Source organism: Ovis canadensis, chromosome 12 (assembly GCF_042477335.2).
Source record: "Ovis canadensis isolate MfBH-ARS-UI-01 breed Bighorn chromosome 12, ARS-UI_OviCan_v2, whole genome shotgun sequence".
NCBI classification, from domain to species: Eukaryota; Metazoa; Chordata; class Mammalia; order Artiodactyla; family Bovidae; genus Ovis; species Ovis canadensis.
Genome location: NC_091256.1, coordinates 54,743,122 through 54,758,961, shown reverse-complemented (window position 1 = coordinate 54,758,961; position 15,840 = coordinate 54,743,122). Strand labels below are relative to the sequence as shown.

At 51.1% G+C, this 15,840-nt stretch overlaps 1 protein-coding gene across 2 annotated transcripts in view; it reads left to right on the top strand.

Annotated features, from left to right (window-relative positions):
* The first annotated feature begins 603 nt into the window (after positions 1-603).
* Positions 604-15,840, top strand: part of H6PD (hexose-6-phosphate dehydrogenase/glucose 1-dehydrogenase) — a 40,806-nt gene continuing 25,569 nt past the window's right edge. The window contains exons 1-2 of one of the 2 annotated variants that reach the window (XM_069545768.1): positions 604-1,089; positions 15,044-15,680. In XM_069545768.1, the coding sequence (XP_069401869.1) occupies positions 1,085-1,089; positions 15,044-15,680 (642 nt within the window). In that variant the 5' untranslated portion in view covers positions 604-1,084. Of the gene's footprint in view, positions 1,090-9,138; positions 9,493-15,043; positions 15,681-15,840 lie in introns of those variants that run through there. The other variant, XM_069545767.1, reaches the window with a different exon arrangement.

Below are 15,840 nucleotides of genomic sequence, written 5' to 3'. Positions count from 1 at the left end.
ATGGTATCACCGACTCGATGCACATGAGTTTGAGCGAACTCCGGGAGCTGGTGATGGACAGGGAGGCCTGGCGTGCTGCAATTTATGGGGTCGCAGAGTCGGCCATGACTGAGCGACCGAACTGAAGTGACTTAGCACGCAGCACGCAGTGTCTTCAAGGTCACACGAGCGTAGACAGACTTTTGAAGCTGTCTGGTGGAGACACGGCCATAGCCTGTTCTCTCTCCCCTAAATCACTTCTTCTAGAGATTAAAAATTGGGGGCACCACGCCGCTCCTTCTACAGATGGAGAAATGCGAGCCCTAGGGAGGTCAAGTGATCAGTTCCAGGTCCCACGGCTTGTGCCAGAATCTGACGAGGAGCCAGCAACTCGGCTCCACGACACAACGACTTCCCTCGGCCCTCCCGTGTCCAAGAAGGCGGCCCGGCCCCTACGACGCACAAGAGATTCCAGAGACGCAGAAAAAGGCCCGCTCACTTCGCTCTTAAGACCAGCCCATCCACGCGAACCAGGGAAACATTTGAGAGGGGCCCGCCCGCCAACCCCTAACAACCCGAGCTAGGGGGCGTGGTCTCGCCTGCGCCTCCGCCTCCGCCTCCGCCGCCAGTCCCGGCTCAGCCCCACTGCGCGCGCCCCTCGCCCGGTCCTGCTGCGCGCGCGCGAGCGCGCGTCCTAGGCCCGGGGGCCCCGCTGCACGCGCCCCTGGCCCGGCCCTACTGCGCGCGCGCGTCCCAGGGCCGGGGCCTCACTGCGCGCGCGCCGAGGCCGCAGGGGTTTGAGGCCCAGGCCCAGAGGGGTCAGCCGCGCTTCCGGACACTGACGCGTCTCGGGTTGGGCCGGGACCGGGCGGTCCGGCCGGACTCGGCCTCGCCCCCCCTCCCCCGCTCGCCGCCCCCGGCGTCGCTGGCGAAACCCGAGCGCGCGTTAGGCGCGGGGCCGCGTGACGCGCACCTGTCGGGGGTGGCCGGGCTGACGGAAGAGAATGCGCCGGGCCCCGACCTGGCCTGAGCCCGGCCAGCAGCACCGCGCGGCACGCGCCGCCCCCGACGTTTCCCGGAGAAGCTGCCGGCTCTGACGGGCGTGATGAAGTAAGCTGCCTCCCCCGCTTTCTCTCCGGCTTCTTGAGCCGCAGGAGGAGTCTTTTACAGCCGGATTGGGGCTGCGCGCTTGTGCCCCTGCGAACCTGCCGGTCCCGGAGGCCAGCCCTGCGTCGCTGTAAAATCCTCGGGCGTTTGATTGGGAAGAGTCACCCCAGCTACCACCCACCCGCCCCAATTTCCTTCCCCGCGTTCCTTCCGCAAAATAAATTATTCACTTCCTGCTTCGCAGATGCCTTGGCGCGGCAGTGCTGCGTGGTGGCCGGTTGGCTGGAGGCAGCCAAGCCCCGTCGAGGCTGGTCCGGACGGGCCAGCGGCGTCTCCTTTTCCTGGACTTTCTGGAATTCAGTTCAGTGAGAGGAGAAACCAGAGGCTCCCATCAACCCACTCCCACTTCCCTTGGGAATCTGCTTAAGCTTTGGCACTAGAGCTCAGGTTTCCATCAGCGTTTCAAATCCATCCATCCAATGAATGGTTTTCCAGAAGCAGACCTGTCTGGGTCTCTGAAAATCAGCTCACTCAAACTTGAGTGTTTAAACGGTAGTGAGAACTTCTGGAGAAGTCATAACCTGAAATTCCTTGCCCACCCACCCCACTGTCCCCCAGGAAGGCCTGTGGCTCCTGAAAGTTAGTCAAAGCAGGAAACCTTCAAAGACTGGGTGTATTTTAAACTATGTTGTACACTAACTGAGGCTTCCCAGGTGGCTCAGTGATGAAGAATCCGCCTGCCAATGCAGGAGACACAGGTTTGATCCCTGGGTAGGGAAGGTCCCCTGAAGGTGGAAATGGCAACCCACTCCAGTATTCTTGCCTAGGAAGTCCCATGGGCAGAGGAACCTAGTGGGCTACTGTCCATGGGGTCACAAAACAGTCAGATACATTAGTTAGTACGTACTCTATAGTGATGGATAGAGTGTTTGAGTTTAGGGGGCTAATCTTCTGGCAAGTTTTAGGAGCACCTGAGAGGAAAATGCTCAGTGTTTGGCATGAACAGAGCTCACTTTAGGCAATGTTTTTTTTTTTAATGTAACCCTTTCTTTGAGGTATAGCTGCTCAGCGGATAAACACTCCAGGCAGGCATTCAAGTTACTTTATTCGAAGACTAATAAAATTTACTATTGTGGGATGGTTTTAGGCCCTTTAAAGAGGAAACCGTCAAATCTGTGGGCAAAGGGAAACCAAGAGGCACCTTTGGTCATCTGTGGCCAATCCACTTCTCATTTTCTTAAAAAATATTTGACTGCATCAAGTCTTAGTTGAAGCATGCTAGATCTTTAGTCATGGCATGTGGGATCTAGTTCCCTGACCAGAGATGGAACTGTGGCCTTCTGCATTGGAGTATGGAGTCTTAGCCACTGGGCCACCAGGAAAGTCCCTGCCGACTTCTCATTTTATTGATGGAATTTGAACAAGGCAAAATGTCATTGCTTGTTGCCAGATTTCACCATGGATTCTGCCAGTCCCTAACCCACAGGCAGAGCAGGAAGTCTGGTTTTGCTTTCTGTTGCCCTGAACTGGGAGCTGGGTGGCTCTTTGTCTAGGAGACCTCTTACCATCTTTACCTCCCAAAGTATTTTCACAGCCATGATCTGGGCTTTTTTGTTTTGTTTTTTCTTTTGGCCAGACATTAAAATGAGGTGAATGCTCCCCATCTTACAGCTGGAGAAAAGGCCCTGAGTAGTTAAGTGAAAGTCCCAGGGCTGCAGAGTTAGAGATTTACTCTAGTGCTGTATTCTTTGGCCTGGATTATAAACCCCTTATGGGCTGGGGTGGAGACTTTTTTAACCATCTCAGGTTTATGCTGCTGTTGCTGTTTAGTTGCTAAGTCATGTCCAACTTATTGTGATCCCGTGGACTGTAGTCCACCAGGCTCCTCTGTCCATGGGATTTCCTAGGCAAGAATACTGGAGTGGGTTGCCATTTCCTTCTCCAGTGGATCTTCCTGACCCAGGGATTGAACCCTCGTCTCCTGCATTGTCAGGCAGATTCTTTACTGCTGAGCCACCTGGGAAGCCCTCTAAGCTTTATAGCCCTTTGATTTTTCATCAGTATGACTGGAAGGTCATGAAGTTGTCAGTGAGCTGTTCCTTGACATTTTTTCCTGCTGTGCGAAGTCAGTTGGTTTCCCAGCAGTTCCAAGAGACAAGCAAGAAATGCCACTTTATTCATGATGCTCTTGGTTTAATAATGACAGTGGCTAACAGTTTTTGGACATTTACTATATGCCAAGCATTGTGCCAGGTGCTTTGTTTGGATTGTCTCCTTTTGTGCTTCTTATTGACTTGTTTTCCCACTCTGTGGTTGAGGTTGGTTAGTTAGTTGTGTCCGACTCTGCAACCCCATGGGCTACAGCACACCATGCTTCCTTGTCCATCACCAACTCCCGGAGCTTGCTCAAACTCATGTCCATCGAGTTGGTGATACCATCCAGCTGTCTCATCATCTGTCGTCCCCTTCTCCTCCTGCCTTCAATCTTTCCCAGCATCAGGGCCTTTTCCAGTGAGTCAGTTCTTCACATCAGGTGGCCAGAGTATTGGAGCTTCAGCGTCAGCATCAGTCCTTCCAATGAATATTCAAGACTGATTTCCTTTAGGATTGACTGGTTTGATCTCCTTGCAGCCCAAGGGACTCTCAAGAGTCTTCTGCAACACCACAGTTCAAAAGCATCAGTTCTTTGGCGCTCAGCTTTCTTTATGGTCCAACTCTCATATGCATACATGACTACTGGAAAAACCATAGCTTTGACTAGATGGACCTTTGTTGGCAAAGTAATGTCTCTGTTTTTTAATCCGATGTCTAGGTTGGTCATAGCTTTTCTTCCAAGGAACAAGCATCTTTTAATATCATGGCTGCAGTGATTTTGGAGCCCAAGAAAACAGAGTCTGTCACTGTTTTCCACTGTTTCCTCATCCGTTTGCAATGAAGTGATGGGACCGGATGCCATGATCTTAGTTTTTTGAATGTTGAGTTTTAAGCCAGCTTCTTCACTCTCCTCTTTCACTTTCATCAAGAGGCTCTTCAGTTCCTCTTCACTTCTTGCCATAACCTTGGTGTCATCTGCATATATGAGGTTACTGATATTTCTCCCAGCAATCTTGATTCTAGCTTGTGCTTCATCCAGCCTGGCATTTCGCATGATGTACTCTGTGTATAAGTTAAATAAGCATTGTGACAATATACAGCCTTGATGTACCCCCTTCCCAATTTGGAACTCGTCCATTGTTCCATGTCCAGTTCTAACTGTTGCTTCTTGACCTGCATACAGATTTCTCAGGAGGCAGGTAAGGTGGTCTGGTATTCCTATCTTTTGACGAAGTTTCCACTGTTGTGTTCCACACACTTAACGGCTTTGGTGTAGTCATTAAAGCAGAAGTAGATGTTTTTCTGGAACTCTCTTTTTTGATGATCCAGCAGATGTTGGCAATTTGATCTCTGGTTCCTCTGCCTTTTCTAAATCCAGTTTGAACATCTGGAAGTTCTTGGTTCATGTACTGTTCAAGCCTGGCTTGGAGAATTTTGAGCATTACTTTGCCAGCATGTGAGATGAGTGCAATTGTGCGGTAGCTTGAACATTCTTTGGCATTACCTTTCTTTGGGATTGGAATGAAAACTGACCTTTTGCAGTCCTGTGGCCACTGCTGAGTTTTCCAAATTTGCTGGCATATTGAGTGCAGCACTTTCACAGCATCATCTTTTAGGATTTGAAATAGCTCAACTGGAATTCCATCACCCCCACTAGCTTTGTTCGTAGTGATGCTTCCTAAGGCCCACTTGACTTTGCATTCCAGGATGTCTGGCTCTGGTTGGTGAGTGATCACACCATCATGGTTATCTGGGTCATGAAGATCTTTTTTGTATAGTTCTTCTGTGTATTCTTGCCACCTCTTCTTAACATCTTCTGCTTCTGTTAGGTCCATACTGTTTCTGTCCTTTATGGTCCCCATCTTTGCATGAAATGTTTCCTTGGTATCTGTAATTTTCTTGAAGAGATCTCTAGTCTTTCCCATTCTGTTGTTTTCCTCTATTTTTTTGCATTGATCACTGAGGATGGCTTTCTTATCTCTCCTTGCTATTCTTTGGAACTCTGCATTCAGATAGGTATAGCTTTCCTTTTCTCCTTTGCCTTTAGCTTCTCTTCTCCCATGCCTCTCACGTGACTTGGGGAAGGGAGCCATGGCACCAGGACACCTCTGCAGAAGTCTCCCATGACACAGACACGGCTGCAATCTGAAACGAGACAGATACCTAGCAGCACAAATGTTCCACCTGTGGATTGCACCAGGCTTTGCCATGCTTCAGTTCCTTTGGCCTAAGTATAATCTGTAGTTGAGGTTGGAAGAGGTTAAATAACTTATATAAGGTCACACAGTTACTAAATAGCTAAGATCCCAGAAACTAGTGTCTCCCTCCTCCCCCAGTAAGGGCCTTTCAGGTTTTAACAAAGCAACTCAGCCTTAAATACAGTGTCCTCATGATGTCAGAAATAAGGTGAGTGAATCACTGTTAGAGTGAACATCAGAGGCCAAGGCCGTTCACAGCAGTTCATTGTCAGGGCAACCTGACCTCAGGAAGCAGAGCTGCTGACCAGCTTGAGTCACTTATAGGAGCGTTTAGACCACTGTAATTCCGATCTTGGAAGGGAGCAGAATCTGTGTCCACTAAAACAGTGTTGTTATTGTTTTGTTTTTTTCAGTCTTTTTGGAAAATGTGTATTTATATATTTATTTGACTACACTGGGTCTTCGTTGTAGCTCTCTGGATCTTCAGTCTTCATCACAGCCTCCGAACTCTTAGTTGCAGCATGTGGGATCTAGTTTTCCTTCCAGGGGTGGAACCTGGGCCCCCTGCATTGGTACTGTGGAGTCTTAGCCACTCCACCATGGAAGTTCCTCTAAAACAGTGTTTTAAGTTTGTCATTTGGGGTTGTAGTCACACATTTTTTTTTTCTTATCACATTACAGTAGGTTTAATAGTGGTCCCCAAAAGTGTGCCCAGTTTATAACCCCAGAACCTGCAAAGGTGATTTGATTTGGAAAAGTGATCTTTGCACATGTAATTGTGGATGTTTAGATGAGATCACCCTGGATTTAGGGTGGGCCCTTGTTTGTGTTCAGTCGTGTCTGACTCTTTGTGACTCCATAGACTGTAGCCTGCTAGGCCTCTCTGTCCATAGAATTTTCCAGGCAAGACAACTGGAGTGGGTTGCTGTTTCCTACTGCATGTCACACATTTTAGAGGTAGGTGGGAAGGTGCCGAAGCAGACTGCCTGTATTCAAGTGCTGTCGCCTGTAAGCCGCCTGGCCCTCAATGAGCTATTCTCTCTCTCTGCCCCTTAGTTTCCTCTCTTCTCACTCTAGAAACTGGTATAATGACAGTACCCACTTCATGCTGCGCTGTGCTCAGTCACGTCCAGCTCTCGGCGACCTCGTTTGTAGACTGTAGTCCATCAGGCTCCCCTGTCTATGGAATTTGCCAGGCAAGAGTACTGGAGTGGGTTGCTATTTCCTTCTCCAGGGAATCTTCCCAACCTAGGAATCGACCCCGCATCGCCTGTGTCTCCTGCATTGGGATTCTTAACCACTGTGCCGCCAGGGAAGCCACCTGCCTCATCAGCTGTGGCAAGAACTAAATGGTGTGACACGTGTGAAGCTCTTAGCCCAGTGTTTTGCATTTAGTTAAATGCTCTATAAATATCTCTTTTATTATTCATAGTATCATTTCAGATAGTGAGCTGCCGCTAATGTGTGCTGTGTCGCAGTGCTTGAAGTGGCCATTAGAGAGTCATCATCCACACGGGGCCGCCCATACAGAGTCGACAGTGGTCTTGGGCGAATGGGGTTTATTTGTTCATTCAGCAGATGTTTATTGCATACCTTCTGCAAAGCCAGGCCCCGCTTTTTAAAAATATTAATTAACTGATTGATTTTGGCTGTGCTGTGTCTTCATTGCTGGGCGAGGGCCTTCTCTTCTTGCTGAGCACGAGCTCTAGAGAGAGAGGGCCCAGGAGTTGTGGAGCACAGGCTTAGTTGCCCTGCGGGCATGTAGAATCTTCCCAGATCAGAGATTGAACCCTGTGTCCCCTGCTTTGGCAGGCAGATTCCTATCCACTGTCCCACTAGGGAAGCCCCAGGCCTTGTTTTGGATAGGAGATAGGCAGTGAGCAAAACAGAAAAACCCATGTCCTCATAGGCACTTACTTATAGGTTCTTGAGCGGAGGGGTGATAGATGATAAAGTAAATCTGCTTATCATATGTAGGTATGTACTATGGGGAGACATAAAGCAGAGGATGAGATGAGGGTTGGAGGTTTACAGTTTTACACAGAGTCAGCTGAGAAAGCCTCACTGAGGTGACATTTCAGCAAATAATTGAAATTAGGGAGGGAATGAGCCACATGGACATCTGCAGGGAAAAGTAGGTCAGGCAGCAAGAACAGCAAGTACAAGGGCCCTGGGGCAGGAGGATGGGTGGCTGGAGCCCAGAGAGGGACAGAGTGTAGGAGAAAAGATCAAAGAGGTAAGAGATGGAAGACCAGAGTGTGTAGACCCTGCCGGCCACCGAACAGAAGGACAGGATCTGACTGATGCTGTGAACAGAGCACTCCGACTCCTGGGTTCAGGCAGAGATAGAAATGAGAGGCCAGGGAGGTGGTTCCACACAAAGGTGATGGTGGCTAGGAGCAGACTGGAGAGATGGAAGGTGGTGAGAATGGTGAGTAGTTGTATTCTAGGTAAATGTTGGTGATAGAAACCATAGGACTTGCTGTCAGATCGAATGCCCCAAGATCTCTGGCCTGAGCCCCTGGAAGGGGGGAGTTGCCATTTACTGAGAATGGGTGACCTGCGTTTGGAGCATTTGGGAGATAAGTCAGTTTTTTTTTTAATGTGGTACGTCTTGTAGACATCCAGCTGTTGGTGTCACAGTCACAGTTGACTGTGTGAGACGGGAGTTTAGGGGGAGAAAGTCCAGACTCGAAATAGCAGCTTGGTGTACAGGCAGTTGTGTATTGGTAAATGTTTAACAACCTCTGGAAGGGATGGCGGTTGGTGGCCAGGAGCCAGCTTGATAGCATTTGCCGACATCTGCCGCATAAATAAATGTTCCCACGCCGGCCAGTTTCAAGCACACCATTACAGAATATCTTCACCTTATAGATACCGGTCAATCCTAAAGGAAACAAACCCTGAATATTCATTGGAAGGACTGATGCTGAAGCTCTAATACTTTGGCCATCTGATGTGAAGAGCTGACTCTTTGGGAAAGACCCTGATGCTGGGAAAAATTGAAGGCAAAGGGAGAAGGGGGCAGCAGAGGATGAGATGGTTAGATAGCATCACTGACTCAGTGGACATGAATTTGAGCAAACTACGAGAGAGAGTGGAGGATGGAAGAGCCTGGTGTGCTGCAGTCCATGGGGTCGCAAAGAGTTGGACACGACTTTGTGACTGAACAACAACAGATGGAATAGGTTAAATAATGTCAAGAGCAGAGATAATAGTAATATGAAGTAAATCAATGAGGGAGTATTGAGTGTTTAATATCTTTGTTTTTTAATATAGCTTATTTGATTCTAAATTCATGTAATTTGGTTCTAATAGGGGCCGTGTTTAACAACTGACTTGACAAATTCCTGAAAATTTAGGAATTGAATCTCTCATGCAGATATGTGATGGCTCTCACACACCATTTGAATTGTAGGGACCAAATATTGACCCCCGAGGTGATGGTAACAAGAATTATATGAGTTTAGGGGGGGAAATGGTCTCAGAGCTGATCTTGGGGTTCTGTCCCCTGTCTAGCCCCAAGGGGTTGAATGCAGGTCACAGTTGACGATGACAGGTTTGACTTGCCTCCACATGGGGGTGTCTGTGCAGAAGGCTCAGAGCACAGAGGAGAGTGTGGGAAACCTACTGGAGCTGGCCAGTGTAGAAGGGACCAGCACATCCCTTTGTACTTCAGCAAAAACTCCTCTGCACTTTGAACTTTCGTTTCACTCCCACACGCTCTTGTAAAAAATACCAAGCTCATGAGCTGTGATTTGAAGAAAATTCCTCTTCCCCCTGCCGGGCAAATAGAAGGCAGAGGTCAAAGATGTGGATGTGGCACCAGGGAAGGGACAGAGTGCCAATAGCCGCTGGCGTCCACCTCCCGGCTCCTTTCTCCCGCCCCTTGCCTGCTGGGGCCAGAGGGTCAGAGCTGCTTCCTCCCGTGGTTTCCCAGAACCAGCTCTGCCGCCCGAGTGCCTGTCCAGGGCGGGGCTGTGCTGAGACTGGTCCTGGGTGCGCCCCACGTCTGCCTCTCTCGCTTGGGAACCCCGCTTCTGGCCCGTACCCTCTGGCTGGCCACGTCCATGCTCGCAGCTTTGGGGATGTCAGCAGAGCCGCACTTTAAAAGGTGAGTCTCCCAGGAGGCCCAGTAGGAGCCCCTCACCCTGGAGCTGGGGGTAGCGAGTGCTGCCCTGGACTCTGGATGTGGGCTGGCCCGTCCCGACTCTTGGATGAGCCTGTCATACCCTGGAAGAAGCCTCTGCCCCACCTCACTTTGTAGCAAGGTGAGAGCTAGTGGTAAAGAACTCACCTGCGTAAAGCAGGAGACGTAAGAGATGTGGGTTCGATCCCTGGGTTGGGAAGATCCCCTGGAGGAGGGCATGACAACCCACTCCAATATTCTTGCCTGGAGAATTCCTTGGGCAGAGGAGCCTGGCAGGGTCTGGTCCATAGGGTCAAAAAGAGTTGGACACAACTGAAGTGACTTCGCATGCACGAATGTGCATGCTGCTGGCAAGTATTTGGAATAATAATTGTAAATGAGATTGCATCCTCCACACACTGAAGTTAGAGCTTCAGGGAGCTTGGTCTTTTAATTTCTGAGTGACTCAGTTATCAGTTCCGTGCTTCCTACTTCAGTCCTGTATTTCCTGGCCTAAACTGCCTTCAGAAAGGTGATGGCCATCTCCCATGTAATAGAGAGGTTATCTCCTTTCCTTGGAAAACAGAGTTTACTGGGAGGAAAGTGCTGTCAAGCTCCTCTAGCTGCCTCTCCACAGGCGGGGCAACTGCAGTTCCCAGCAAGGAACATGCAAGTTCAAGGTTACAAGGTGTTTAGACACTTTTGTGTACTAATCACCACGTGTTCCAGTCCACAGTTGAATACACTGTCCTCCTGTCCCGGAGTGGCTCATACATTGCACTCATGGTTTTCTTATTTATTAATTAAACACAGATGCAGTTCATAGCAGGACTGGCCGTTGGAATGCCACTTCCGTGTTTTTTTGGCCAAGTTCAAGTATGTGATCTTAGGAGATGTATTTCATAGCCCATTGCTCTCAGAGGAGGCAAGGAAGCAGGAGAAAGTTTTTCAGAAAATCCTTCAGAAGGAGAGGCTTGCAGCTCGAGAGCGGTTTAGGCCACAGGTGGCCGTGGAGCCTTGATCCCTGTTACCTCTTCTCCAGGGGCTAGGAGCCTGGTCGTGACTTTGATGGAATTGGACTTCTCGGAGCCTGTTTATTCCTCTGTCGGGGCAACAGAGAGGACATCTGTATACCTGTGTACCCTTCTTCTCAGGGTGTAAGGGCAAGCAGGGGGGTGTTATATAGACATCTGGGCGTGTCCCGTACTGTCTGCAGCGCTGGGCTCTGGAGCTTCTGAGAGGAGGAGGCAGCACAGGTTTTCCTGGCAGCTGCAGCAGCCTCATGCCATGCTGGGCGGGGTTAGGGGCCACTGTACATTAATTAACTTGGCGTTTGTGTGTGTATGTGTATGCATGCTGTGTATGTGCACAGTCATGCCTGACTCTTTGCAACCCCATGGACTGTAGCCCACCAGGTTCCTCTGTCCATGAGATTTCCCAGGCAAGAATACTGGAGTGGGTTGCCATTTCCTCCTCCAGGAGATGTTCTCTACCCAGGGATCAAACTTGGATCTCTTGCATTGGCAGTTGGATTCTTTACCACTGCGCCACCTGGGAAACCAATATATATATATATGCATTTGGCTGTACTGGGTCTTCTGGAGAAGGGTATGGCAACCTACTCCAGTATGCTTGCCTAGAGAATTCCATGGACAGAGGAGCTGGCGAGCTATAGTCCATGGGGTCACACAGAGCCAGACAGGACTGCAGTGACTGAACACGCACATACGCGCTGGGTCTTAGTTGTGCGTGTGGGAACTAGTTCCCTGACCAGGGATCGAACCCAGCCTCCCTGCTTTGAGAGCGAGGAGTCTTAGCCACTGGGTCACCAGGGAAGTCCCTAATTCCGCATTTGTATAGGGTTTTTGTCACTGGTATCATCTCAGCTAGTCTTTGCAAACCTCTATTTAGTTTGAGGGGTGTTAGCCCATTTGATAGGTGAGGACTGACAAGGAGACTTGATTGGACCACACAGAGCTCAGACATGGCCTTAAGCCCAGGTCCTCTGACCCAAAGGCCACCTTCCTCCATTCCACTTGGGGAGCCATTTCACACCGTGCCTGGGGCCTTGGGCTCTGGAACTGGACAGTGGACTTGGCCTGCTGTCTGCTCATCTGTGAAATGGGATCCTTGCAGGACTCCTTCCAGCGCTGTGTGGAGGGAGGGTTGAGAACATGCATTTACGTCGTCTGGCACACGCTGACTGCTTGGTAGATGTCAGGTATTATTAGTCTTGAGGTCATTAGTAACCAGGTTTTGCAGGGGGATGGGTCCATCGCCAACATTCAAGGTGGCTTTGAAATGCCCGTGTGTGCACCCACCCTGGTCCCACTGGGGTCCGAGGTGAAGGCAGTAGGAGGCAGAAATGTGCATTTTGAAGGGACTTTCCTGGAGAATCTGCCTGCAGTGCCAGAGATCCGGGTTTGATTCCTGGGTCAGGGAAGATCCCCTGGAGGAGGGCATGGCAACCCACTCCAGTATTCTTGCCTGGAGAATCCCGTGGACAGAGGAGCTTGGCAGGCTACAGTGCATGGGGTTGCAAAGAGTCAGACATGATGGAAGCTACTTAACACACATACACACACATGCATTTTGAACAACCCTGCAGCCGAATCAAACCTGATGCTCCCCTCTGACACTGGCCCTGACTCGGCTTCACCACTCAGCATTCCAGACCCTGCTTCTCACAGTGGGCTCTTGGCACCTTAGGCCCCATCCCCAGATCCTCTGCCCCAGAATCTGCATTTTTGAAAGAGTTCTCCAAGAGATTCATAAGCACACTCATAACCACACTGAAGTTTGAGAAACGCTGTTAAGGTTAAAAGACATGGTAATAAGAAAACCAGACATTCAGGACTGCTCCCCTCCTGACTCATTTAGGAAAGGGTTGTTCCCTTGTTTAGCAACCACAGAGTAAGCGGCCGTGTTGCAATAACTGATATTTCTGATGTATATTTGTTTAAAGGAGGCTGGGGACGTAAGCAAGAGATAAGGGCATCTAACCTGAGCTCTGGGAGCCCGGAGAGGGCTGGGCAGAGAAGACTGCAGCAGACTTCAGAGTCAGAACAGGGTTAAATGGAGGCCCGGGGGTCAGCTCAGGTTTTCTGCCGTCTCCTGGGGTGGGGGTAGCAGTGCTGGTCCTTGGAGCTCCCTCACCTGCCACGACAGGCCCATCCAGACCTCTGGCTGCCAGTGTCCGATCAGGAGCTCCGAGACGCGGCTGCCAGCTGGCTGCTGCTCCTTCTCCAGGCTGTTGCCTGGGCTTCAGATTTCTCGCTGCCTCTTTCCCGCACTGACCTTGCAGCTTTTCCTTCCCTCCAGACTGGGGCGGTTTGCCAGTTAAGAAGGGAGTGCTTGACAGGCCAGGGATAGGGATCGGAAAGCTGAATGGCCCTGTAGTCCAAATTTGGGCACGAGTGCCAATGATGGACAGTGGAAGAGGAGGCTGGGGGTGCTGCGCGTGTGGTCCCTTGGTCCTTCAGTTAGACCTCCCATGATGGGAAGGTCTGGTGCCTGTAGATTCTGGTGCAGACACTGTTGCTGGGTCCTATCTTGGTTTGGCCACTAACCCAGGCCGTGTTGGAGATGAATCTCAAGAGAGGTGGGGAAAGAAGGAAAAGGCAGAGTGAGGGGAAGGGGTCTGATGTCAGAGTTGGGGGCAGATCTGGTCCCTCAATACAGCAGATGGTGTTGGGGTGAGGGGAGGTCTGCAGGGCCTTTTCAGAATTCCTTCTGTCTCTTTAAACCTCATTTTCCCCATCTGTATAACTAGACCAGCGCCTCATTGTTGAAGACTGTTTTAACCCTTTATTGGGAGAACACCTGCCATATAATTGTGCCAAGCCAGTCATCCTCGTTCGTTCTTCAGTCCTCCCACACCCCAGGCTGGGCCCCAGGCCCCTGACCTAGGTCTGAGAGCTGTGTCATGTTCCTGCCCATTCCTTCTGTCTTTCCTTCAAAGCACTGACCTTGGCAGGGATTTGGAGAATGGGAGAGCCAGGGAGTAAGAATTGAACATATTCAGCCCTACAGCCTCAGTCTGAGCTGGGAGTCAAACCCTCTGGTGCATCAGTGACAGGTCTGGTGCCTCACCTCTCCTGCATGTCAGCTGCTTCAGATGAGACTGAAAACTACCCAAGAAGTTAGACTAACCTCAGGGAGACCGTAGTGTGTAATTCCTGCCCATCAGCTCTGGAGCCAAGGAGCCAGATGCCTGCCCAGCTTCCCCCACTTTCTCACAGGACTTTCACCTGCCTGAGCCTTAGCTTGTCTATCTCTAGAAGTGGGGGACTGTGATAGCACTCCTTCACTGGTTCTTTTTTTTCTGTAATATTTATTTGGCTGCGCTGGGTCTCAGTTGTGGCACATGCGATCTGCGATCTTCAATCTTCGTTGCAGCATGCAGGATTTTTAGTTGCAGCATGTGACCTCTTAGCTGCAGCGTATGGGATCTAGTGCCCTGATTAGGAATCGAACCTGGGCCTCCTGCAGTGGTAGCCCAGAGTCTTAGCCACTGGACTACTAGGGAAGTCCCCCCTCCACTGGTTCTTTGCAAGGCTCTTGTCTGGATTCAGGGAAATCTTGTGCACAGAAGTAGTTAGCTCAGTGTTTGGCACATGCCAGCATTCAGTGTTTGCTGCTATTAACATACACTATAATGTATGCTAACCCATTCTAGTCCCATAATGATAGCCACCACTTATCTAGTGCTTTAATAGGTGGTAGGCATTGTCCAAGACCTTCTCAGCAGTCACTCATTTTCTCCTTTTAACAGCTCTCTGGTGTAGGGACCATGAATACCATCATTTCTGATGAGGAAACTGAGGTACAGAGAGGTTAGATAATTGTTCAAGGTCAGGGTTGAGCTGGGACTCAAACTCAGTTGGTTCCAGAATCCGAGTTTTTGATCACAGTGCAGCAGCAATGATTAGTGGTCATTTTGTGGACTTCCCTGGCAGTCTGTGGCTAAGACTGTGCTCCCAGTGCAGGGGGATGGGTTCTGTCCCTGGTCAGGGAAGATACTGCATGCCGAGTGGCCAGAAAAAAAAAAAATGTTAGTGGTCATTTTGTGCTTGGAGCCCAATAGATTTGGGAAGAGCAGACGGAGAAGTGAGGGGGCGACAACGTCCCCCCAGCTCCAGGTCATCATCTAAGACCATGGCCTGCTGCTCTGATGACCCCGGCCACCTGTGCTTATGGATGAGACTGGTGTTGGTCGTCGAGTGGACGGCTCCAAGCGCACGACCACACTGGGGCCTCGCTGGGGGCTGCCGCTCCTGCGCAGAACGGCACCCCTCCAGCAAGTGGCGTTATCTCTGCTCACAGGGCAGGCTCCCGGCCCACTGGCTGCTTGGCACAGAAGCCAGGCTGTGAGGAGGGAGAGGGAAGCTGTGCAACCGAAACATTTTCCTGCGAAACAGGTGGCTGTTCCTTGCCAGGCAGGAAATGTTTGATAACCTACGAATGTGTTACCCCCCAACATCGCAGCCACCGGGCCATGTCTGATCCTTCCTTGTTGCTTCTCTGTCTTTCCTAGGCGCCCAGGTGTCTGGAAGATGCTCATGGCGGCCGTGTGTGTGGCCCTGCTCAGCGGCTTGCAGGCCCAGGATCACCCCGGACAGGTCTCCATCATCCTGCTGGGAGCCACCGGGGACCTGGCCAGAAAGTACCTGTGGCAGGGCCTGTTCCATCTGTACCTGGAGGAGGTGGGGAAGGGCCACCATTTTCGCTTCCACGGGACTGCTCTGACGAGCACCGAGCAGGGCCAGGAGGCCATCGCCAAGGTCCTGGAGTCCCTGTCCTGCCCCGGGGACATGGCCTCGGGTCACTGTGCTGAACTAAAGGCTCAGTTCCAGCAGCTGAGTGAGTACCGCCGGTTGAAGACGCCCGAGGACTACCTGGCCCTGAGCAAGGACATCGAGGCCCAGGTCGAGCACGAAGGCCTCCGGGAGACTGGCCGAATTTTCTACCTCTCGGTGCCGCCCTTTGCCTACGTGGACATCGCCCGCAACATCAACAGCAGCTGCCGACCAGGCCCCAGCGCCTGGCTGCGCGTCGTGCTGGAGAAACCCTTTGGTCATGACCTCCACTCTGCCCAACAGCTGGCCGCAGAACTGGGGAGCTTTTTCCGGGAAGAGGAGATGTACCGGGTGGACCATTACCTAGGCAAGCAGGTGAGCCGCAGCCCGGAGCCTGCAGGGTGGGGGGAGCTGGGGTAGGTAAGACCCCGACCTCAGGGCGCCACCACTGGCTGTGGAACTGGCCCCAAAGCCATCGTGAGATCTGGGCTCCCTTGGTGGTCTTGACTCTGGGCAGGAGGTGAGTGGCAACGGC